At 44.0% G+C, this 25,970-nt stretch overlaps 1 protein-coding gene across 4 annotated transcripts in view; it reads right to left on the minus strand.

The window, feature by feature from the left end:
- The window catches only part of SMOC2 (SPARC related modular calcium binding 2), a 170,274-nt gene that overhangs the window by 26,934 nt on the left and 117,370 nt on the right, over positions 1-25,970 (minus strand). For all 4 annotated transcript variants that reach the window (XM_014843198.3, XM_044761224.2, XM_014843199.3 and 1 more), the window contains exon 9: positions 20,790-20,872. In XM_014843198.3, coding sequence (XP_014698684.3) covers positions 20,790-20,872 — 83 coding nt within the window. The remainder of the gene's footprint in view (positions 1-20,789; positions 20,873-25,970) is intronic.

The raw sequence follows: 25,970 nt of genomic DNA on the forward strand, positions 1-25,970 counted from the left end.
CTGGTCCACCTTCTACGTACAAGATTTGCGCCTTCAAAACCACCTTTAGAGGAACTTACAAGATAACTGCCTCCAAATATAACATATATTTTTTCAACACAAAACACTGATGAAAATAAAGGCCTATAAAATCAAAATGCTGTGGGAAAAGGGGGTTAGACACACCGAGGGCAAAGAACCACAGAAAGCATGACCCCAGCGGAATGGCAAGAACTGAGATTTTCTCTTTTCCCTGTGAATTCTCTATCGTGACATGCATGCAAATATCTGCTCTGCTCCTTATAGGATTTTGCATGAGCACCATGCTTAGTGCATGCACGGTCTCCCCAGTGAGACGACATGTCATCTGAACACTCTTCATGGTACCTTTTTAATTAGTCATCACCAAGAGCATGGACCACAGCCAGAGTAGTGAAATTCTTGGTAGATTTTTGACCACCACCCTTGCACCTGAGGAGAACAGACCTAAAGAGTGAAATAAAGGGACCTCACAAAGTTGTCACCAAGGAGTCGGAAGGAGCTAAGTCAACTTTTCAAGTGAGCATCCAAAAAGCACAAAGTGATAGATCCCTTGAGTCAAATATAACACAGCCTACTTTATAAACCACAGTGGAGTCATGTTGAAATAATGATTGGAAACTGACCAGAAGCCACACATGTTTTTAAGGACACGAGGGAAATCAGAAATGAAGCCCACAGCACTTGAACTTCTCCGCTGCGCCTGGAACTCAGGCAGAGGCCACAGACAACAAGGTCCAGGATGGCCTGTTTCCGTGATGCTGAGTGGTGTTGAAATGCCACAACTTCCCCTGGAGGAAACTTTCCAAGATCATTAGGGGACTCCGATGTCTGCCAGTTTCTGGTCTCATGGCCTAACCCTTGGAAAACCAGCTGCGCTGTGCAGAAGCTTTAACCCCCACTTCAGCCTCAGGCCTCCCTTCTAGAATGATGTATTCTGAATGGCTCTAAAACAATGATTCTTTTTGGTGAGGGCTAACTATTCGAGATATCCACTCGAGCCTTGAGTTGGGCAGGAAGTAACCAGATTCCGAGAGCTCCTACCCACTCTTGAGTCTATTGACTCCCTGAGCAGAACATTCCCATAAAGAAAGCTGTCACCCTGCCAACTTTACTAAGAACTGACACCTAACGTGCAATCGGTACCTGCATTGAGCCCTGTGCTGAGCAAATCCACAGACACAGTCTGAGCTCATCTCACCCGAACCCATCATATGGGGAGTTTGCATCATTCCTTTTTACTGAGGAGGAAACTGAGTCTCAGAAGGTAAAGTTAAATGACACATCACTTGAATGACAGTGACGGTGCAAAACCCCCCAACCAGACTGCGAAGCTTGTGGCTGTAACCACGGCACTGTCTTCTCACAAAAATTCAAGCAAAGGCCCGCACGGTGGAGTCACCCTCCTGAGAACAGGCTGTGGCACCTCGGCCTTCGTTGCCTCTCTCACACGCCACTTCTTCTCCGCAGGAGAGCAGGAACGCAAAGAAAACTATCCAAAGGACAGAAATTAAAGTGTTTTAACTTACGTTCTCCAAAGAGAAGCGGGAAGCGGACTGGTCCAGTTTCTCACCAGGGCTTTCAGAATAAAAGAGAGAGGATGAACTTCTCATGGTTCGGTGCAGCCTCCGTTCCAAGGAGAAGGTGAAAGGGAATGGACTTAACTCTCCAGGCTTTACCTGGGGCCGCCTTGTCTCATTTCCAAGGAAGATAACCTGACCCCTCCCTGGTGATAGAAGTCAGTGGACTTGAATCTGGTTCAAAGGCTTTAGGGATAAAGTGTTAAGACAATGGACCAGTGTCAACCTCTAGTGAACTCTGCGAGGAAGAACCACAAATTCCTGTCTTAGCTTTCTCATTTTCAAAAAACTTTTACATGCATGAAGAAAGACACTAACGCTCTGTATATCAAAATTGGAAATAGCACAAAAATGAGGATAGATTCTAACAGGCTAGATGGCAGAAATTTTAAAAATCATGATTCAAAATTATCATGGTGCCTGGACACTGAGCCAACACCAACCAGATGAGATATGACAAAGAAAGCTGGAGTCCTGCACTTAGACTGTGCAAGTACAGCTGCACGGTGTTTTATACAAACTGACAATCACTGATTTTAAAATATTCAGTAAAAGACAAATGCTTAGACAGTCTTATCCACTATGAGCATGGAAGAGCATCTTGATTCAGTGAGGAAAAAGGAAAAGGACACAGAACGAGTGATCATTTCTATACTTAGTTTTTGCTTTTGTACTTTTTAAAAACAATGTCTCACAAATAAATTGTCAAGGATAGAAAAGTCTTTGATGTCTGGCACAATTACGCTGTGAAAAATCTGTTGTAATAAACATGTATGGCTAAATTTTGGAAATTCATCTAATTAAGAAAGCACTGGCTATTGGTATGGAACATTAATATGGGATGTTACTTCTTATCTTTCTGAGTTGTCATTAATTTTTAACCAATCCACCAACCACTAATCAACTAGGTGCCAAAAAGCGTCCTGTCATTTAAAAAATTCAGATGAAGATGGTTTTAAGATTCTGGAGTTATTATTCTATTTCATATTTACAGAGGATCAAGTCTGGACATGCAGAATGAGGGGGATGATGTTCATTCGTGGCTGTTATGGTGGGCACTGATCTCTCAAAACTGCATTTGTAATCTAGACTCTATGTTGGTAACCAGTTAAACTAAGAGCAGCCCTATGCTCCTCCTGGTCTGTCACCGTCACCCAACCAGTCAACAGTTAAGAGCCTGGTTCAGGGACTGAGTTTCCATAGGATTTCAAGTAAAGGGCAGAATCCTTGAAGAAAAGATTGCATATAGCTTCTCACTTGGATCCACAATCAATGTCTGTATCTGGAAATCCTATCCTCTTAGACAAATCATAACAATATGAAGAAATATGAAGACAAAAACAAAGAAACCACATCAATTTCTGTCTTCCTTGAATAGAAGCTCTTCCCAAACACACACTCTTAGGTCTATTAATTATGAATCCTTAGTTCTTACCTCTGCTTTGCCGCCCAAGCTGTTTACCCCACCTGGAACATCACATATTCTCTGCCTACTCTTATGTTTATCTTTCTTAATAAATTAGCTTAAAGCTATTTTCTCCAGGAACTCTCATTGCCCAGTTCAGCTGACATGAACCGTCTTCTCAAAATTCCTGATGCCAACAACCTTACACTTACTGGAACCAAGCTCAGTGCCAAATGTGTCACATCTGTCATCTCCATGCTTTTACAGGTTGCTTTGGCCTGGACAGATGTCTGTTAAGTTTAGGGAATCAGACCAAGCCGCATATGTTTGGATTCTTTCTACCTTACAAATCTTTGACCAGGAGGGCTTTCTGAAGGGAACAGCACCCTGAGCGAGAGAGGAAGGAGACACCGTGACCATCAGGTTGTTTATTCAGCTATCCAACCCAAAGAATACTGAGAAATGAGGGTTCACTGCAGAACAAGCACAGAAGTCATCTGTTCTCACAGCACAACCGAGTTTCCCAAAAGTCAGCTTCTGCCAAGCCACCTGCATGTTCCAAGCAAATGACTGAGATTTGAAAGGGAACATGAGCTGAGGGGATCCGCGAAGTCAGCTTCATGAATGCTGGGGACGCCTACACTTCAGCAGGGCCCTCAAACAATTACTCTGTCCACCTGTGAAATGGTGATCAAACCATGGAACGCTGAAACACGTTACATTAAACACCCTACAACCTTAAACACATTAAAGCATAGCTCCTGGACCTAATTTATCCTCCCACTGCTCTGCCTATTAATCTGTTCACACGTTCGGCTGCCCACTTAGCAGTGTGTCTGTTTAATAAAAGGTCTGAATAATCGATTTCACCTCCTTCACGACTCTAAGTTTCCCCAGGGCTACAGCACCGAGAGTGTTGTTAAACATGAAAGCTGATGTGTAGCTACAGGGATTCCTTTTTGTGGAAACTCTGGCCCAATGAATTGTGTATGGTAATCCCGTCTGGATTAAAACTTCCCAGATAACAAAATACCGATTTAATTAAATTCTCAGAAACCAGAGCTCCAGTAGCCCACACATCCCAGATCAGCAGGAACGCTGATGACACGATGCACAGAATCCCAAAGCCAAGGGATGAGCAGAGACACTGAGAGAGCAATGGACCATTCAGAAGGAAGTGATCCTCCATGGATGTCTCTCGGTATCCTTTCCCGTCTTGGTTTTCGTACAGGAAGATTCAAGGCGAAGCAGTGGGAACATCTTAGAGCAACCAAGGGCGAAGGCAGGACTTCATCTCGGGGTTTCATCCCTACTGTGCATGTTCTTAGAGTGTGAATGAGATCAAATACTGTATGCACAGAGCACCAGGGAATTGCAAAACCGGGGGCCCAGTGTTCTGGAATTGAGGACATTCCCTCCAAAGCTGGGGCAACAAGCAGGGCTGAAAGAGCATGTTTACCCTGGAAGAAGAGATGTAAAGAAACTGTCAGGCCTCCACCTCCAGCCAGGGCTGTAGGTGGAAATCCTTGCACAGATATGTCCTGGGCCCTCGCTGACTTTCGCCTCCGTGGTGGGCCTGCTTCCCACCCACATCTCAGCATAAGATCAGGAGAGCATGCACTCCACCAAAAACGGGCCTCTACAGAAGTGAACTCTCTGCATAAATCTCCTCCTCCAATGGGAAATGCCACATGGAACAGCAGTGCCTATGAACCGAACCAGAGATTGTCAAAAGCATTTAAGAAGCACAGATAAGACCAGTCAGCGTAATCCCATCTAGCACTCTTCTTGTAGCTTCGTGGTCTGGAATGAACCCTCTGGAAACCCTACTAAATAAACAAACCAGCCCGAGGAAGTGAGGATTTATGAAAAAGAATACGGTAGAAGGAAAGTGTAATTTATATTGGATACACACTGCTAGTTTCACATTTTCAGTCTTAGACGATTTCTCTAAATTACACAACCAACTTATTTCTTAATACTGAAACTGTGTTTATTATCTCCTACAGATTTTCCACGGACCTGTCCCATAGACTCTTTTCAACAGACGGTCACAAGCTGTTACCGACGGAGAGAAACAGAAATCCAGTTTCAATTTGGAATGAAATGCTTTCACTCAATGCTTCAACGTTTATTTCTATTTTTGCAGGTTATATTAATTTAAGGCAGAAATATTTTATACAATATAATACTTTGGGAGGTAGCCACAGAATGGCTAACTTTTTTTCCCCAGAGGGTCACTGGATTTTATTGTTTTGTTTCCAAGAACTTTTATAGATCATTTGTTTCCTCCATATAATGGGGACATGGCTTCAACAGGCCACTAGCATGTTCACCTCCTGCAACATACCCCCCCCAGGTGGTGGGCTAATTACAACCACATCTCATGCACAGTGAAGCCTGCGGTATGTCCCATTGCTACCCTCTGCGCCAACTAGATCCACAGGCTGTTAAGAGCTAAAAGTTGTCCAACCTTCACAACGTCAAGGCGATCAATCAACTCAGTGGGAAAAATCTAAATCTAATGTTTTGTTTGAATTTGATCACATGGAACGACTATCAGAATCTCTGGATTCTGTGCTTCTCAGGTGTTTTGTCATTAAGAAACACGTTTTTTTCCTTCTCAGTATTCTACCCACAAATTGTAATACAACCAACTACCTCTGGGTGAAAACTGGCCTTCTAATAACTTCCCAGTAATCTCCGTCCATCCTCTTTACATCTGTACTCTTTCAGAATGCGAGAAAGTCAGCAGATGAATGGTGCAGCTCTTTACAGGACCCCATAGATGGACGGTGCTTTGCAGTTTTAGTATTCATGCATGCATGTATTTACGTACTTGACTCCTGGAAGATGTTGAACCGTTTGCCAAAGTACATGCAATACATCATCATAAAATTAAATTTAAAATAAATGAGAAGGAAATCATAGAGAAAAATAATGGTAAGGAAGATGAGTAGAAAGTAAGAGTTAGGTTAATACGCAAAACGCACACTTGGTGCAGATGGAGACACACATTTGTCCTCAGTAGGCAACATGAAGAGGGGAAGCTGGCGAAAGGAAAAATACAGCATGACTCGGGCAACAAGAAGATAAAACGCCACTTCTTGATACTGAAACAGGAGACAAATCTTTCTAATGCATGAGCTATGCAGTGAGGCTGACCGTGTACTCACCTATATTGTACTCACAACTTTGAAAAAGGCTCTTTTTATAAGATACAACTATAGGCCTATGGCATATCTCTGAAATCAGTAAAATCAATCTTACAGGAGGAGAGATGGGTGGTCTGCATAAAATATACTAAGTCTATATCATTTAGACCAAGTAAACATATTGGTATCCCAAAGTTAACATGCAAGAAGCTGAAGAATAGCATATATTTCTTTCACGTACATTTTCTATGTTTTTCTCAGATTTTGATAAATATTGAGTTCTTCCAAGACATTGGGGGCCTGGAGAGCTACTCTTCTGTGAAATTGGTTAAATGAGGAGCCACATGCCTTGAGAATCATATCAATTAAGAAGCCTAACCATAACACACACCCGATACAAGAATGTCCCTTTCTCAGAGGTGACAGGCCAAGGGTCTCCTCGAGAAGCAGTTTGGGGTCCACTCAAGGACACAGAGAACTAAGCAATCAAGGTTGTGTGTTTCTGTAACCACAGTTCCAGCGTAAAAGAGTTTCTAAGCAGCTGTGGCCCAACGGATCTCCTTCAGCCACTACCTGAAATCCTGGTAAAGACCCCTGATTCTGCATGGTGGGGCTTCCTGGAGGACCCTCCAAGATAAATAAGTTGTGAAACACATGCTTAGGTAACAGAATGAGAGAAGTTGCCATGCAAGTTTACTAACTATATGCCAGTAAATGATAACTTTTACTTTTAGAATGATTGACCTATAGCCCTTCTTTTTGGGCGAAAATTAGAGAGTAGCGACCATTGCCTTTTATGGCCCCAAATGATGTAGATTGTAGCAGAATGCTGCAGCCAGCAAAGACGAAACCCAAGCGGCCACAGGCATGTTTGTGGAAATGTTATGGCTCAGTTCTCCCATTAACTGTGTCTATTCTAATTCTTTAATAGAACTTATATAAAAATGCAGCTGTACCCCAGACTTCTCTGGTCTGCCTCAAGTAATCTGAGCTCTGCCTGCAGAAATCTTGCACACATGGCCAATTATTTCTAAAGAGGAAAAACGCTGAGGCTAGCATAAGAATTCAGATTTTCCTGACTCCTTTCCTCGCACCCCAAGCCGCAGTGGCTTCACGTCCACACCCGAGGCGGAAATGGCGAGTCTGGCACAAGCCAGTGAGCCCAAGTAGAAGAGGGGCGTGAGCCACGTACTGTGGAGTTGTCAAGGAGTAAGACAGCCTGGACTGAACTGACAACAGGCCAGGATAGTCTATGCTTAAGCCGAATTGTCTCCTCTAGAATTTAGATTTTTTTTTTTTTCCGACTAGTGTAAGGAATTCGCCTCTTTAAAGCATCGAGACTTGTCATGACGTTTCATACACTCCTACCTTGTCCTCCGGGGGTGGCTGAGCGATTCCTCCAATTACCACAATCACAGATTGTTGATTTGGGGTTTTCTTAGTAAGGCAGCGCTTATCTTAACAATTACTGCAGAAAATGAGAGCCAGATCAATGTCTTCACGCCAGCTTCCAAGAAGGTGTGTGACAGACTATTACAAGCGTAAACACAGATTGCACTTCCTCCCTGAGGGCTCCCTGCCTCTAGCGGTGAGAAAACGCAGAGCCCATTTGTTTGTTTTCTCGGGGCCCACAGCTGGCTTTCCTGACGGAGCAGGACTGCAGCTGATGCTCTGCGCTCGGAGAGGCAGCAGGAGTGGCTTTGGGGTATGGATATGCTCAAGTCTTATTCATTTGCCTGGACCCCAGAGGTCATGGAGGACTCAGCCTTCTTGACCTGCTTTTGCTGTATAGACATCCTCGCAGAGTCAAAAGAAAAATTAAACTTTCCAGGAGATCATGCACAAAACCTAATGGAAAACTCATGGCTAGCTATTTGCTACCTAGATGTGAGCTCAGGCTATTTACTTTTAATAAGTAAAGAAGAAAGAGTGTGGAATATGAAACCACCAAAAAACAACGCCAAGAGAAAAAGCAATTGGAAGCCCAAGAACACTGGGATGAGCATAGGACTGACTGTTAGTCCAGGATGTGCCCCACACTGGCTGTGTGGTCTTATGCAAGCCAGTCGACCTGCCCCGATCTGATCAGAGTCCGCACCCACTCAGGGCAGAGTTGGACTGGCTGCTCCCGGGGCTGGCGTCCAACTCTTCTGTTCCATAATCCTGAGTTACTTTCTCTGTTAGGTTGGACATCCAAATGGCATAAGGGAAGTTAGGCCTCCTGGAGTATCAGTTTCCAGTTTCATCCTTCCAAATGTGTACTCATCTTGCACTCCATTCCAAACGCTGGAGCCGGTTCACCCAGGAACTCTTGGCATCCTTCCATGGCCTGGTACCCCCAAGGGTCTCGCTGCCTCTAGGAGCAAACCCTAAGCAGGAACCCCTGGGAGGAAAAGTGAGGGCACCGCTTCACAGTATTTAAGGAACACAGAGAAGTGGAGAAAGATTCAACTTGTTTGTCTTAATTTTGGTGAATTGAGCCTCATTCATCTTGGACGTGGATGGTGTTTGTGATGGTGTGTGTGTGTTCCATGCCGTGGGACAACAACTTTATAACAATTTTCTTCTGGTTCTTTTAGCAATAAATCACAGTATAGCCCACCTCATAATGAGTGCCACACTATAAAGGATTTTCTTCTAGCAAGATATACGGAAATATGTATGCATTCATGTGTAACTCTGATTCAATGTGATGTAGATAGCTTACTATACCACGTGGTGACACTTCACTTATATAGACTTGGTATATTTCATGTCAACATACTCATCTATAAACCCAGATAGAATAGCACTTCCTCATTGGGTTGTTGTGAAGATTAAGTGGATTAGTAAATGTAAAGTTTCTAGACTGATACGTTCTAAGTTCTCCATAAATATTCGCAGATAGGAATGCTGTTGGGATAGCTGGTACTCTTCTGTTTTGTCTTGGGCATCTCTGACTCATTACCCATAACCCCATCAGTGATTTTTTTAAATATAAAATTAATTATCCACTGGCCAGACAAAACTCCTGCAGAGTACGGTCCACATTCCTTAACAGGGCATGGTTTGAATCCTGCCAAACCTCCAGCCTGTTTTTCTCCTTTGACAGAATTGCACAGTGACCTCAGCTGGCTTCAGGAATCTCTACTAGCTTCTTTGGCTTCATATGTTTAAAGAATTTCTATAGAAATGGCCTGGATGGTAGAGCCGGGAGATAATTAAAGGCATCATTTCATCCATATGCATTTATGTAAAAATGGACCTAAGTCATTGTCCAGATAGATGAGCTATGAAAATTAAAACCTTCTCTATAGAGAGAGGATTCCAAAAAAGATCGCTCTTTGTAGCATTTGTGAAGGCTGGCTGCCAGGAAGCTCAATTGTCTGCACAAGCTGAGTAGATCCTGCTTTCTCCAGCTTGTCCTGTCCTCAGATCTGAAGGGAGCAGTGTCACAAGCTTAGAGTAATGGCCTTTTACAGCCTCGACTTTTCTTTCCTATGGACTACATGCACCAGGGTACAAAAGCAAATCTGCTTCCTCGGTGAAGCATTTTGTCTCTCAGTTTCTCATTTGAGAAAGAGACTTCCTGCAGAGGTGCTGACGGAAGAAACTATGTCACAGTAGAAAGGCCTCTTTATTAATGATGAGAAGACAAGGATAGCAGCCATAGCTCTACTGCTTGGTGGCTCCCTTGAGACGGGGCAACCTCCCCATCTCTGTTGAGTCAGATGTTAAGTGGTCAATCAGAAATCATGCAGAAGCAGACTCTAGGGCTGGTGCATTCTGGGAAAATAGAATGTGCAAGAAGAGTTGGTTCACTCAACTATAAAGAGTGAGGTCAACAAATGACATGTGGCCAGAGAAAAGGGGAGGGTTACAAGGAATTGGGTATGCACAGGCATCTCTTTGTCTTTCTGTTACTGATTTTGTCCCTTTCTTTGCTTCAAAAATATTTCTCCATTAGAGAAATTACAAAGACAAAATTCCTATTCTGTTGCATTTAAATAAATGATTTTACCCCTGTGTAAAGTAGTGAATGGGTTATTATTTAACAGTATAAAGTGTTAAATAAAACATTGACTTCGACTACACTTTTTACAGCATATCAAAGGGTGCTCCCAAAATTGCTATTTCATGACAGACGATGCATGTTTCTCAGGACAGTTTAAAAAATCAGAAATCTAAGGCTTGCTGAATTTAAGAAATCTCTGATGATAATACCATTCTGCATCAATCAGGCAGATTCTGAAATGTCTGACTTTGAACAGAGCCATCTGCCTCACATTCTCCTCTGGAAATAAGGGCATTGTATGATTTACCAACATCAATGAATTTAACAAACAGAGGCACGGAGAAAAAATGGATAAACGGGATGAGAACTCGAAACCCTAGAAGTAGTCTGCTGAAAATCACTCTTGAACAATTTATCTCAGGAATTTCTGTAAGTTAATTAACAGCGAGACAGCAGTCAATTTATCTTTTGCTGTCCGAGGGAGAAACCATTGATTTTTCTGAAAAATTGTTCTTGATTTGACAAGTCAGAAGAGACCTACAAAAAGAATTAAATCATCCTGTCAGGGAAAACCTTCTAGAAGTTTCCGTGGCCGGCTGTTATTCATTACAAACCAAGTTTTGAAAAGTTTCCTACCACCACTGGTCATCTGGGAGTGTCCGTGGAGCCTGACACACAGCTTATGTGTTTGAGCTCTGTGGTCTTGGTGTGTCCAATTAAATGCTTAAAGAATTAAGTTATCAGGAAGAATATAACTCAATTTCTGCTATCAGCTGTACCATTTTCATTAGTCCTGCCTCTGCTCTAAAAGTAATAACCCCAGTGCTCTGGCCAATATCCAACTTGGATAATTGGATGTTGCCTGTCTCAATCCCCTTTGGAATTTCTGCTGGAGAAGGGATTTCTCACTCCCACTCCGGCACTGCCCAGTGTTGGCGTTACTACACGCTGCCAAGAGAGTCCTGACTCAAGTAGCACTATCTGGGGCATGGGTGAAATATTCCTGACACTAGCACAAAATCTGGAAAAGAGCTTTTAAGAATGATACCATGACATTTTCAGATATAAAGGAAAATTTTTATTATGCCCTAGTCTCCATTTCTCTAATTTTTCTAATTGCTTACAATGTGGCTTTCTTGTTTAAGAGCATCAATCCTGGAGTCATAAAATAGCAATCTTCACCCCCAGAGAGTAGGAGCCACAGACCCCCAAGCATCCAGCATCAGGCCGTCTGCACAAAGGGCACGCAACAAATATCTGCTCACAAAATGAAAAAAGAAAGGAACTCTTTAACTACAACAGGAAGATAAAACAGGTCAGTGTGGTGCATTTTGGGTTCTGGGTTTAAAAACAGAAGAATCAAGAGGACAAGTGAGAACAATAAAAATGACGCAGTAAACGACGGGAAGAAAGACAGCTAAAGACAGTTAACGGTGTCTGAGTTCTGCATTGGTGCAGAGGCGAGACCCAAGCAAAGACCGCAAGCATGAACTACGCTCTGTTTCAGGCCTGACCGGCCCTGGGGATTGGAAGACTGACCACTCTAACCCCCATTCTCGGAGCTCACAGCCTTTCTGAGAAGCAAGACCGATGACAGGGATTCTAGAGTGCCCTTAAGAAAAGATTGTGGGAAAACAGCACCCATGGTTGGTATTTACGAGGGAAGGCCCAAAGACGTAGAAAATGCACATTACAGCTGCAGCTATGACATAAAGAACTTTCCAATGATGGCAGCTGCTGAGTTCCACAGTGGACGCACAACTGAGGAAGACCTTGACTCCAGGCGGGACTGGCCCTGAGACACAGGGACCTTTAGACTCCTGGCTCTGGAAGATTACTACACCTTTGTCACGGACTAAAATAACTTCTATAAATGAGTCTTGTATCATAGGAGCACTTTAATTTGTTATGGGAGTATCACGACAAGTTCAGATTAGCAATGAGACAGCCTAAAGGAATAAAAGTGAGTTGTAGGCCAGTGAAAAGCAAACTCGTTATTTTCAAGTTTATGCCCTACTTGGGAGGCTTTTAAAGTTATTTTTATTTTATGTGAGACAAACTGCTTTCATAAAGAGATAGGAATTACCTGTCATGGAATAGCCATGGTTTAACAACAACTTTAACATATCTAATGGTGTTTGAGAACAGTGTGTCCTCCTAAATTCCTTACGCTGTCTCTGAACTATTGCTCACACTATTATTACACTATTGTTTCTTCGTGATTAATATAGATTTAAACTTCAGTCCGTCTCTCTTCTGCGTAATCTTAACTTTCAAAGTAACAGAGGCCAGACTGTCCTAGATTTTACTAGGCTAACCTAATTAATATCACTCTCTGTTATTGTAGAGAAATTTTTTAAATTAGCCCTTCAGATTGAAAAAATCTGGCTTTAAAGGGAACAACAAAACCAATGCAAGTCAGCTTTCTTCTAGAATAACTCCAGGGAATGCAATGCTGGAGTCGGTCGTGTTTGCCACGAACCCCGCTCTCTAAGCTTTCCTGTACATCATTTTGTGTCAGGTAACATATTCACCTAACACTTGGTTCTCTGCTATTTCAGAAAATCTGAGAGTATTTTGAGATTAAGATATTTGTCATACTACCACATCAGGAAATAAAAATTCAAATGAGAACCTGTGAATTTTAAAAACTTAAAAAAAAAAGCTAAGCTATCTTTTTTTAACTATTTGTCAACACAATTTTATTTCACTAATCCTAGTTCACGCCTTGTGTAGTTGTGCAAATGTGCACACTCAGTGTCCTTCCACTGTTATCTTCATCACGCACAATCCTTGTGGGCCCACTGCGGTGAGGGCCCTCCGTTTCCCAAAGTAAATGACAGCATAATCCTGATCCAGTTGGGCTGTCTAGTCAATGTCCCTTAAATACATCATGTATTTTCCACTTCCACATCTCCTCTCACCCTTTTCTTGAGGTCTTTCCCAGCCCTTGATCCGTCATTCACAACCCCACTTCTGCTTCCCTGTAGACCATTCCTGTTTGTCTCTAAAGTCACCATACTGGATTCTTCACCATCAGATGCCAGAGGAAGTGCAAGAATTCATTACTGCTAATCACGACCAGCTCATTTGTAAGACCCAGTGCAAAGCTGAAAATGTGGGGCCTCTCATTCAAAAATTAGGAAGAAGCTCATGATGGTGATAGCAGACCCTTAAACCATGTGCAGGGCCCTTCTGAGCTCAGGGCCCTGTGTGACTGCCCAGCCCACTGCCAAGAAAATACTTTCATGAGTATTTACATTAGAACCAACCAGAGTGGTGAAACCTGTCCATTTTCTGGGATAAGAAATAAATGACTGGATTAATTGTACCCAAGTCTCAGATTACTGTATCTCTGGGTGGACTCCGTTCACCTGGCGATCCTTGAGAGGGTGGCTGCCAAGTGAACACCTTCAGCCTTGCATGATGGAGTGAAAAATGTTCCCTCACTATGCCACTCACAGACTTTTGGGCCCACGCACCTCCTTTTTGGAACAGATCATTTGATAAGGCTGGGATAGGGGTTTCATGGTGGCAAGAAGAGGGAAAGAGTGGGGCTGGCTGCAATGGTCCTTGTCCACTAGAACACACAGCTTTGACCTAATCTGGCAGCAAGGGACCATCGTGAGCAGGAGCAACACATGACAGCTGTGTTTTCGAGATGCTTCTGCCATGGGCGTGGATGGGATAGAACACGCCTACGGTCTATTTGGAAACTCGACTGAGGGAGCAGAGTTCAGCTGGCAGGACGAGAGAGAATTCCAAGCTGAAAGCAAAGAGGACTTGTGCATGTAGTTGGCGGGGATGGGGACAAGAGGGGAAATGGCTTCTAATCAGTTAGAATCATAAATAAATGCTCATTTGAAAGGATATGAAAGAAACGGTCACTCCACTTTCCTTCCTCTTCCAAACTACATTTTTATCTAATACTGAAGATTTTCATGAATTCAGGTCTCTCAGTCCCTTTGTAGATACATGCTGACTCATAAGAAAGCTCTTCTCTATATTCAGCCACATCAGTCAAGAAATCGCCTTAACGTTCATTCTTTTCATTCAGTTGTCAAAATATTAATATATGGAAATAGAGCCCAACACTTTCTTGTGAGTAACTTTAATTTTTTCATTTGACCTTTGTTATTCTTTCCTTTGCATATTAAAAAGGGCTTTGATTTGCATACTTGTCTTTATTTGTTCTTATTTTATTGCGAGTGAGTGATTCCCACAGTTTTCCCCCAAGCCCTGTCCAATTTCTCCTCATCCTCTTAAAAATGGATAAAAAATACCAACTGAACCAAATATTCCAGTAAAAATCTCACCAAGGCTTCTGCCAAGTGTAGGACAATCATTATTTCTTAGATCTTGCTTTTTACGTGCCTTCTGCAACATCTTAGCATCCCAGCAAATTTGTTTTTTAAGAAACAAGTAAGTACTAAATAAAGGGTTCATTTAACACATCCCCTTGTGTCTGCTCAGGCTTTTTCCAGTTTCTTGTGAGCAGTTCCCTGTCACACATCTGTGCGATGGAACCAGCATCTCAGGATGTCCCTGCAGACACTGTTTCTTGAATATCATGTCCTCCCAACCTCTCCACTCCAGAGGCCTCGGCTCCCCTCGCCCTGGGGTTCCTCTCTTATGAAGATGGAAATTACACATGTGGTTTTAACCGAGTTTTTATATATGGCATCCTTTCCTCAATAAAACTGAATTTAATGGTCCATTTCTTTGGCATGCTTTCTACAAAATGCAACTTTCTTCTAAAGGGGTAGTCATCGTATTCATCTAAAAACTTAATTTCATATTCAATCATCAAGCTCCCTGGTCAAAAAAAGAAAATAATGTAGCTCAGCTCTCTCTCTCAACCATTGCTATTCACAAAGGGCCCCTCCACATCCAAAAATCCAGACCCCAACTTTGAGTTAACAAGCAATGTCCTTCAGCTATAATGTCATCACACAGCTCTTACAAGCAAAACACTGTGTTTTTAAAATCCTCTCTCACGCACGGCACACCTGTCCCATCCCCACATGGCTTTGTCCAGGCCCAACCTTACAGGACACAGGTACCAGGAAGCCCCTCTGAGGGTAGGCTGACAGCAGGCAGCCTGGAAAGGTGAGGCCCCTGTGACACAGAGCACGTGCAGTGTCCCCGAGCCAGCAGAGTCCTCAGGAGCAGAGGATGACATGTCATGTCTAAAACATAAGACTCTGTTCCTGGCTCAGCAGAAATTTAGCAAACTCATGTCTGTGAATTAAGAATTTGATCTGATGCAGACCTTTTTTTTGGCTGAGGAAGACTTGCCCTGAGGTAACATCTGTTGCCAATCTTCCTCTATTTTGTATGTGAGCCACTGCCACAGCATGGCCACCGACAGATAAGTCCTGTAGCTCCACACCTGGGAATCGAACCAGGGCCACTGAAGCGGAGCACACCAAACTTAACCATTAGGCCACCAGGGCTGGCCCTAGAAGTTGACATTTTTAATGGGTGAACTATTGACATCTCATATTGTCCTTGAAAGACCCTCAGAGGCTGTGGAGTCTGCTTTGGAGAAAAGATAAATAGTAGAATCTTTAAGTGTCATGCAACACTTGGCACAGGCGCTTGGGTTCAGGGTCTAATTACCTTTTGGGAAATGTCTTAAGCTATGCTTAAGGCAAGGTAAAGATCATTTTATGCTGCCTCGGAAAATCATAATCAATTTTGAAAGAATTTAGAATGGTGCTAAAATGTTCCTTGAAAAATTCAAAGAGTGCCTTTAGGGTTTACAACTGAACCAAAGATTCTAGATTCTGTTATACCTGCAATCTCCGGGGGCCCTAAGAAAAGAGATTTTTGTGGCTTAGACTTTATGAGGCTCTGTGTTGTGACTTCACACTCTCTCAGAGGGGTTTCCAGGGAGGGGTCCTGACTGCCGTGAGGCTCATGGAGCCCCAGGGTCGCTGCGGACAGGGGATCTTTAACAAAAATAAATGTCACTCCACAGACCTGGTGCCAGAATTGAGGGGGTCTGGGGGGTCAGTTGATGGCTCTGGTTGGCAAGATGAGGCAGTAAACTTAGGAGGCTATTCCCAGGTTTACCAGAGAAGCTAAGATGCTTATCCCTCAGCCACTCGCCATCCTCACGCTGCTGTCAGTGCTGCAACAGCCACACGGCGAGGCCACAGAAAGACATCAGAATTTTCACCCAAACCGACGGAGGAAAGAAAGGAGAGGAGTGGGGAATAAGGTTTCTCCTGTGGACTCACTGTTCGCAGAACTGTTGCTCTGAGCCTCCTCTCTTTGGGTTTTTTCACGCGGAATGCCTACAGATGTTTGATTGCATTGCACCATCATTAATAAGTGACCACTCAAACAAGTCACCACCCCATTAGCATAGATTAAAATGAAGCAGAAGGCCAGTGGAGAGGGAAAGCCTGAGTTTAACTGCTGATTCAGTCAAAATGGCATCGGAGAACAAGAATAAGACAAAAAGTTGCATTCAAGTATAAAACGCACAAATCATCTGATAGCACAAGGTACAGGAAGTCATAAAGGCTGAGCCATGAATGTAACTTACTTTGACTCCACTCATAATAAAATTCTCCCTCGTCAGCCCCCTCCAGAGCTGGTTTCTCCACGCCGGGGGTTAACGAGATCCCCCGCCAGCCCGTACCCTCCGTGTGCCATGCAGGCATATCTCAATTTGCTTTTTCTTTGCCCACATCTCCTCTCTAAAGTAGGCATGCCATGCCCTTCTAGGTACCATGTCACCGTCTGTGAGTCCGCACAGCGATGCTGCTGGCACCACCAAGAAGAGAGGAGCAGAAGCTTTGCTGTCTCTTCCTTCTTTCACTCAGCAGAAAGCATGTGAGGTCTGATAGGAAGGATGAACTGTCTACTTGTTAGGTGATCCTCTCCCCACAGCAGAAATCTCACTTATTTAAGACTCAGGCTATGTGCCCTTAAAATCAGCAACACCACTTGATAAGTCTATCCCTACCAACATCACTCCAGACATCCAAATTCCAGGACAATCTGAAAGGCACAGAGGAGGACAAGAAACCCAGCCGAGTGTCCTTACTCACAAATCCTTTTCAACGCTGTGTGCGTTGCTGTGCGCTCTGTGCCGTGCTCGCTGATGGGGATCCAGGAAGGCTCAGCCTCGCCTCAGAGGAAGACCAAGCAGGGCGTAGAGGACAACTTGGACATGAAGGGTGGGCATGGGTCCCACGGACAGGAGCCAGCGAGATCATCCCCAGGAAGGCAAGTCCTGAGGGTGCGTGGAGAGGGCTGGGAGGGTGAAGGAGGAGCAGTTCAAAGAGACGAGGGAGATGAGCAAGACTGGGCCACAGAGAACCACCAGGCAGCTGTAAGCAGTCCTTCAGCGCAGACCAGAGGATGCAGGGGCATGAAGGAGGGATGGGCTGCTGGAGAGTACCAGGTAGACGTATTACTTTAAAAGACCACCTTAGTTAAGAGATGCCAGGACAAAATTAAGGGAGACAAATTTATAGAAGGAGAGAGACGCAGTTGAAAGTCTTTGTTTAAAACTTCTGCCACACTAGTTTTTTACTTCTCTCAAGATGATATGACAGTCCGACAAGGAAATGTACAGAATAAAAGAAACTTCAAGAGGCAAAGGAACTACCCAGTTCTCCGTAAGTGACTCATTAGGCCAGATGTTGATCTTTCTCTCCATCTGGTAAAATACGGGCCTTCAAAGAGTAAAGTTTCATTTACTGTTCATCAGTGTGAGGCGAAAATCTGCTAACTGTCTTACATAGGATGTGAGTAAGTATGTGGCAGTCAACAAACCCTCTAAACAAGTGAATTATTTGTGAGACTATTACCAGCTTGACTTAGAAAATAAAAGACCCTTACTGGATGAAACTTAGAAAAGCGACTTAAGATGAAAGCAGTACATTTTAAGAAGAAAATGTATTAGCCTATATGTGACTTGAAGCAATTGCCTCCCCAACTTGTTGCTGTATTATTTTGGAAATAAATTTTCTCCTCTCTACCAAGAACAGCCTCTATCTTGGAGTTATTTTAAGACCTAGTTGTTTTTCCCTAATAAGGATAATTATCTCCAAAAAATCAAAATGATTAAGTGGTCACAAACAGTGCCCTGCCAAACATCTACAATTTCAGAATAAGCTGACCTTTACACAGTTTGCATGGAATGGCTTGCGTGCCTGAGGTCTCTGGTTTTCATTTAAGGTGTGGGTGAGGAAATGGCGTCTGTGTTGTGACAGCCTTGTGACTGTTCTCCTCCTCTCATCTCCCCAGAGTGGATGTGGTTTTCATAGCTCTGATGTCCACCTTTTCTCAATGCTCTCCCCGAAATTCTCTGAGCTTCAAGTGCTGGCATACTTTCTCTCTGAGTGACACATCTGACACCCTCACAAGCCACCAATGACGTCATTTCACATTTCTTCATGTCGACAATCAGCTGTTCCCACTAGATAAATGACCACTCCAGTCTTTAAATCAAGAATCCTGGTCTAATGTTTAATGTATTGGATTCCACCACGGAAAGAGCTTTGTGCCAAGTGCACCTTCCCCAAGAGGAGAGAGGGGGAGTTGCCTTTTGTCGTGGTGCCTTTTACCAATGCGGAGCAAATACTGGGACATTCACGAATTTTGTATTATCAAAAAAAACTTAAGAGTCTTGGACCCTTAGAGACAAAGAATAGACTGGCTACCATTAAAGTGATGAGACTAACACCAGCTAAGCACAGCAAACGTGTATTGAGGGCTTTCCATGCACCAGGCACATGCTAAATTCATTAGCTTCTGCTAGGAAAAATATTATCCACCAATGTTAAAACTTGACAAGGTTTACAAGAGATTACACCAGATAATGGAGAAGGCGAATGCCCTTCTAATTAGAAGACATCAGGGAGCAAGCAATCCAGCTACTCATTGAGCTCCTTTTAAGAATGAAACATCATGTATACAAAAGGTGCTTAACTAAGAATTTGCACAGGTGTTTGTATTTGTGCCTTCATGATGTATCTCTCTCTCCTTCTGTCTTTCTGTCTGTCTCCCTCTCTATCTCTGTCTCTTTCTATGTCTCTCTCCATCTTCCTCTTTATCTCCAACTCTCTCTGTCTCCCTCTCTCCATCTTTTTCTTTGTCTCTCTCTCTCCATCTTTTTCTTTATCTCTCTCTGCCTCTTTCCCCCAAGATGCAGAAAGAAGCCTGACTCATGAAACATAAAGCACGTTGACCACTCACATAGAGAAACATAATGTGATTAAAATAATGCCGCTGATGGATTCCTTGAATCTGCTTCAAAAGGAAGATTCTGGGTAGACATGGAGCTGGGAAATAGCTAGAGACCTCAGATGAATCTCTCAGAACAAGCAAAGGGCAATGGATGGAGCTGTTTCACGTAGGACCGGTAGAAAGGTATGTTTTGCTTCCCCTAGACTATGTTCTGCCATCTCGGCTTCCTCTGTACTTTTGTTCCAACGTTGTTGGATAGGTATGGAAATTTATGCATGAAGAATTTACATACTGTGGATATTCTGGTCTTCTCTACCTTTGTTTATAAACAGTAAAACATCTTTACATTTCAGAATTTGAAACCCTCTTTATCAAAATAGCACAAACAAGGCAATAATCACAAAATTTTTCTAAACAGGAATTTGTCCAGACTTTGTCAAAGACCAAGATCAAACATGTGCTGTAAACTAACAACATTATAGAATGATTTTCATGGTCTCTGAGGCTTTGATTAAACATACAGAATCTGGAGACATTTAAAGGAAGAAACGAATCAAAATGAAACAAAATAACAACTAGCTTTGAAGCATCTTCCTGATGCCATCAAATTCACCACATAATGCCAGAGTTCTGTCTTTAAACTCCTTGATCTCATAAGATGAACCGACCTACTGAACCCTGGCCTGCCTGAGTCTGCGCATTCATCGTCCTCACTTTATGGAGCCATTTTGAATCTCACACAAATTCATGGAAGCATGGTGGTTCCATAAAAAGCCTTAGGTTTAACTGTAGAAGTAATCATTTTTGGTGTAGCATAAACACTTATCAGCTTTTTGATGACACCAAATTTGAGGACATCCATGAAACGTCTCTCTATATTTTTAACAATTATAATATTAAACTCCCTGCCTCTGTTTAACTTCAAATATTTCTTTGCAATTAAACTCACTTGATACAAAGATTGAACTCATGTTTTATCAAAACCCCAACTTCAGCTTCTCGACCTGTTGATTCAATGCAAAAGGAACGTCAGAAAATGACATTGGAAGTACTGCTTTCCTCTAGGGAAAAGAAATAAGGGATCCTTTCGGTTTAGAAGTTCTACCACGGTATATTCTCATTTCAGAAGACATTGTTTTCTTCTCTGAAATGTTGAGTCTTAGGCTTGGCTCTTCCAACTTTGTGGGTCACAAGTGAAACCAACCTGCACAGGTCCCCTCTGTGTGTGCCACCTGTGGGGTCCTGCCAGTCTGTGGAACTCAGGCCCCTGGAAGGGGAGTCAAAAGCCTTTGCTAGTCGGCCACTCTAAGGACACTGCCCTAGCCCACTGGGAACAGGGCTGGAGAAATCCTTTCCAATCCTAAATCTTCAGGAAGTCCTAAAGTGGTGGTAGACGCCTTCCAACCATAGCCTTCTGTCCTACTCACCTTGGAGCTGGCGGCCTTTGTACAAATCCCTCGTTTTGGTTGGGTGGGCCCTGGCTGTGTTATCACATTTCGGCTGTTCATACCTACAAGGAGGGGAAGGAAAGAGAAAACAGCTGGTTTGAGACTTCGAAATGGGTCTTTTCTTCAGTTTTCTCGCACGCTCACGCAATGGTGCACTTGCTCAGCCCGCCGCACATACCTACACACCATGGCATCTGGTGCTCACATTACAGCACTCGGGGCTTATGGCCTTTTGTGACCTCTGTGACAATTTAACGTAAGAAGCTTATTTTTCACAGTCAATGGGAAGAAGCAAACTGCACAAGACTCTGCATCTCAACGCATTTTCTCAAACGAACCTTGAAAAGTGGCTGCCAAAGGCCAACACTCCCCCACCTCCATCTGTTACAGGATCTTGATACGGTTCAGAGTGAGGAAGGGGGAGGGGAGGAGAAATTCAAAAGCAACCCACGTGTAAGTGAGAGCGATGGACATGGGCACGCGATGGATCCCGCAGGAGAGAAGGCAAAGTCTCAGAAAGAACCCCAGAATTTTCGATTTCTATATTGCTCAGCCTAACTATTCTCAATAATTCATGAAGCTACAAAAGTTTGTCTTTGTGTTAAAAAGAAAGAAAATGTTCCTTTCTGGCCCCACATAGAGTCAACAGAAAACTGCAGAAAAGTCCTGATTGGGGTGGGGTCCCGACCTCCGAGCAGGCAGGTGACCGCGGAGGCTGCTGGTTACTTCGCCCTTGTGAGAGCAGGCACGTCCGTGATCTTAGAATTGATGAGAATTCTAGATTTCTCTCCCTGACGGGTTTCAGATCCAGGCCCAGGTGGACAGTCTGTAAGTGTCCTCAGTGGGACATTCCTTCAACAGCTCTTTGTAAATGTTCCTTTGGTCCAGACACCAGGTGTCAGAGACACAGCGGAGACCTGCACCACAGACCCACCACCCTGGTCTAGTGGGAGACTGACAAGTAAACAGAACCTGCCTCCAGAGCCCCTCACGCTAAATCTGAGGGGTCAGGAAAGATTCTTGGAAAATGTGAATGACAAATCGGAGCCAGCTGGGAGGGGGCTGCAGGTGGAACGTTCTGGATCCAGAGGCCTGTTGATTCTTAGGAAGTGAACAGAGATGTGCTGAGTCATCCTCCTTTCTTTCTACCCTAGTTTCCTTGTTTTACTCTCTAAAGGGATGCGAGATCATATTTATTTCATAGGGACCATTTCAGATCTTATTTTTCATTACTTCTTATTTTCCCACCAGAGAAAACAAAAGAAAATGATATTTCTTCCCGAAGGGATAGTTTTTAGTGTTCTCCCACTGGCGCCCGGGGAGCCAGGAGCCAGTCCTGAGGGACGGGTCCAGCCCGGCTGTAACTGAGCCAGGCAACCACGGCTCCTCCAGCCCCTCATGCCCTGAATAGCCTCTTTGATACCAGAAAACCTAACACCCCACTCCCACAAACTTAATATGTCTCTCTGAAATGCTGTTTTTGAAATTGAAGAGTGTCTGACACACTCCGACAAACACTTAAGCTATCATGTTTTAAACAAAAGCCATTAACTCATATTCTTTTGAAATATCGTGGGGTTCGGTACAGATAGCAGAGAAACTATGGTCACAAGAATGTGAACACAGGGCGAAGGGACCCATTACCCAACCAGGCTATGTCCTCCCCCACCTGTGACTGCAACAGGCAGATGGGAGCCAAAAATTCACAAAAGATGTGTAAGCAAAGCCAGCTGACTAAGGGATTTCTGAGCTCTCATTTTTTCTTGTGTGTGTTAAATTTGCAGAACTTGGGCATACTCTCACAGTTGAAAGTCTTCAATTCAGCCTGTAGGTCAGTGTGCGTAAAGTTAGAATAGGTTGGAATTGATACCGAGGTTGGAACTGACATCCTTCACAGCCAATGACCCCCGAAATGTGAGCTGTAGAGAGACAAGCCAACATCCCAGCTCCTGATCCATTAGGTAGAACCGAATGATGGAATTTCCAGTAGAAATCAAAGCGCCCCTCCGTTCTTAGGGGCAGCCTGTTTCTGAGAATGTCAGAGAGCATATCTCAGGACAGCCATGGGCTGTGCTGTAGTGTTAGAAAGTTAAACTAGTAACAGCAACTCTGTGTGGAGCCCCCAAAACACTCAAGAGTCAACGCTTCTATCCTTCACATGGGTGATAAACATCGTGTTGTCTCTAATCCCCCATTCTGAATCTTTTAGCTTTGAAGCAACCTGGAAGCTAGCCACTCTGGATGGTCATTCTGGTTTGGTTCCAAATTTGGGCTGAAATCCTAGCATCGATGCTGTTATAAAAGTGTACATTGAAATGGCAGTGTTCTCCTTTTAGAGAATACTGTGGGATGCCTGTAACTTTCAGGAATGGCAACTTCAAGAAATAAAGTTAGTGCCTTTGAAGTCTCTAATAAAAAATAATGCATTCAGTATTGATATCCACAGCCATCCTTTTCAATAGTGTTTATTTTAACTTATTTGTACAAGAAAAAAATGAACGTCTCTTGACTGTCCGGTTGCCCATCAGATACCAGGCTGTCTGCCAAGGAGAAACGCGATTTCGTGCTCATGTGACCATGTGCACATGGCCAGTGAGGGCTCTGCAGCCAGAGAACGGGGGTGCTGCCCTAATTCGGGGTGAGAACAGCCTGCAGTCTGATGGCAGACGGATGAGCCTTCTTCATCAGCCGTCAAGAAAGTGAAAGAGAAATCTCTCCGTTCTGGGCACTAATGTGGTAGCTGGCAGTCAGCCTGATCCACGCTTAATCCGACAGCCCATTCCAGCTCCCCACTACTAATGAGTGGCCAGGTTGGAACTTGCCACTCTCCTCCCAGCTCCTGTTCTGCCACACATGGCGTGGCTCACACAGGTGCTGGGCTCCGGGCCACAGGGGAGCTAGACACTGTGGCCGAGATGTCAATTTTGGCACAAAAAAGGCAGGTGAACCAGGAGGTCCACCTCATATTTCTACCTGGATGATCATCCCAACTAGAGCTTCTGTGTTGGAAGGGAGACGCTCTCTGCCTCGAGTGTGCAAAACGGTGTGCGTGTTTGTTGTCCTTGGCACAAGTCTATGACAAAATTTGTGCTTTCTGATGATCTCACACGGTGACAGGAAGAGGGGAGAGCTAGCTTATAATGACAATGCATTTTATATTTATGGATTCTTACTGTTGTTGGATTTTTAAATTATTTTTCCCCACCAGAAAATGCAAATATACAGGATGATTGAGGAAAAAAAAAAAAACCTTGAACTGTCTACCCAGATCTATGTCAAAACCATGAAGTCTCTCCCTGGAACTGCTTATTCAGAACATCAGAGAGCAAATAGCATTTATGCAACAGAGGGTATTTACATAGCAATGCAGAAGGCTTTCTATAACATTGCTGCTCATTCACAGTGGAACCAGTGGTAAATGCGGGCTGGTGAAGCTGGCCCTAGCTCATCAGATATCCCCCAATGTTAATGACTTTGATGGAGTCCCCCCAAATCCATGCCTCCACAGAGATCAGCTTAAACCAATTCCTTTTTTCCTGCCAGTGATGGGGTTAGCCATGGCCCTTCTCCTGCCAACAGAGGCCTGATCAAGGGGTGACCTTCTGGTCAATTGGAGTGAGGGGAGGTCCACTGAGGGCCGAGGGTCAGTGGGTAAGGCTTTCCTTGGTGTCCCAAAGAGGCACAAGACATGTTGTCATGGCTGCAGATGATACTTCTAGAAACCATGACAGGAACGAGCCACAGAACGTGCCGCCAAGTCGAAGATGGCAGAGCAGAGAGAACCAAAGTGGCTTATTAAAATTATGTCCCGGAACTGCTAAAATAAGCTGAGCTTCTCTTCTCCCTTGAGCCTGGGGAGTTGTGAATTTTGAGGCTGGCTGAGGGTGAGGACTTCCTGTTCCCATAGTGGCAAGCGGTCCCCCGTTGAGCAGGCTCACTCTCTGACGTCCCCAAACAGAGCATGAAGCTCCCGAGACAGGAGACCTTCTCTGCTTATTCAACGCCAAGTCCTCGGTCCCTAAAAGGGTGTCTGCAGGTCACTGCCAATCAGCATTTGTGGATGAAGGAATAAATGAATGAATGAGATAAAAATATAGCAGGAGTCCAAAGGGCCTTCCCCTTTGGGGTTCAATTTAATGCTGTTTCTCGAAATTCAAACAAAAGGGAGTTACTCCCTCTCGTAGGCAAAAATAAGGAAGATGAGAACTTGATGTTTTTCCCCTGGCAGAAGACCCCAATGAAATCTGGGCAGAAAGAGATCAGGACGGAGGGAGGGGACTGAGTTTATGATGTTTCTTATCCGATCATAATATAAAAATGTCCACAGGTTCTTTAGGGAGAACGTTATAAATGCTGAGTTCATCATTTCAGAGCCCGCTTGAGGAGTTCTGGTTTTGACAGCTTAAAGATTTTTGTTGGCGGGTTCTAAGAAAACGTCTGCCAGCGACACTTGGGCCCCATGTGGCCAGGCTGAGGGGCCGCAGGGCAGTGGGCTGGGGAACAAGCACCCCCATTTAAATACACACTAAACAAGCCAAAGTTTTACATATACACAAATATGACTTCCCAAGAAAGGTTTCTTGGAAAACAGTACTCCCTACGCATATGGGCACAGGAAGCAAAAACAATTTCTCATACCAAAACCCTGAAAAGATTTACGTTCTTTGCAAGCCGTGCAGAGCACACTTGTTTGAAGTGCTCTCGAGTAACAGCCCCGCAGAAGCCAAACCTCAGTTGCTCAGATACCCTGGCTGGGAGCTGGGGGGCTGGGAGGCTGGTGACTGCTCTGTGTTGGCTGCACCCATGAACACGGTGCAGAAGGCACACACCTGTGCAGTGTGGCCACAGCAGGGGATGTGTGGCCATGAAGGACCAGCTTTAATCCCATTGTGTTCTTGTGATTTCCAAGAGAAGGGCTCCCAAGGAGACTGGTTCCATTGAATGACCCCCCACGGTGGACCAAGTATGTTTGGACTCTATCTTGATGAAGCACTTAGGAGCTGGTTCCTGTCCTTCCAGCTTCTGGGAGCCACATTGCCATATCTCCTCCTCTGAATGCCACACTCACAGTCACACTTGAAAAACCGGAGGAAATCATTGAGGAAAGGTCAAAATGCTCAAGGCCAGATGCTGGAGATGAAATCAGTGGCTAAACACTTG

The sequence above is a fragment of the Equus asinus genome, chromosome 1, assembly GCF_041296235.1.
Source record: "Equus asinus isolate D_3611 breed Donkey chromosome 1, EquAss-T2T_v2, whole genome shotgun sequence".
Lineage (NCBI taxonomy): Eukaryota > Metazoa > Chordata > Mammalia > Perissodactyla > Equidae > Equus > Equus asinus.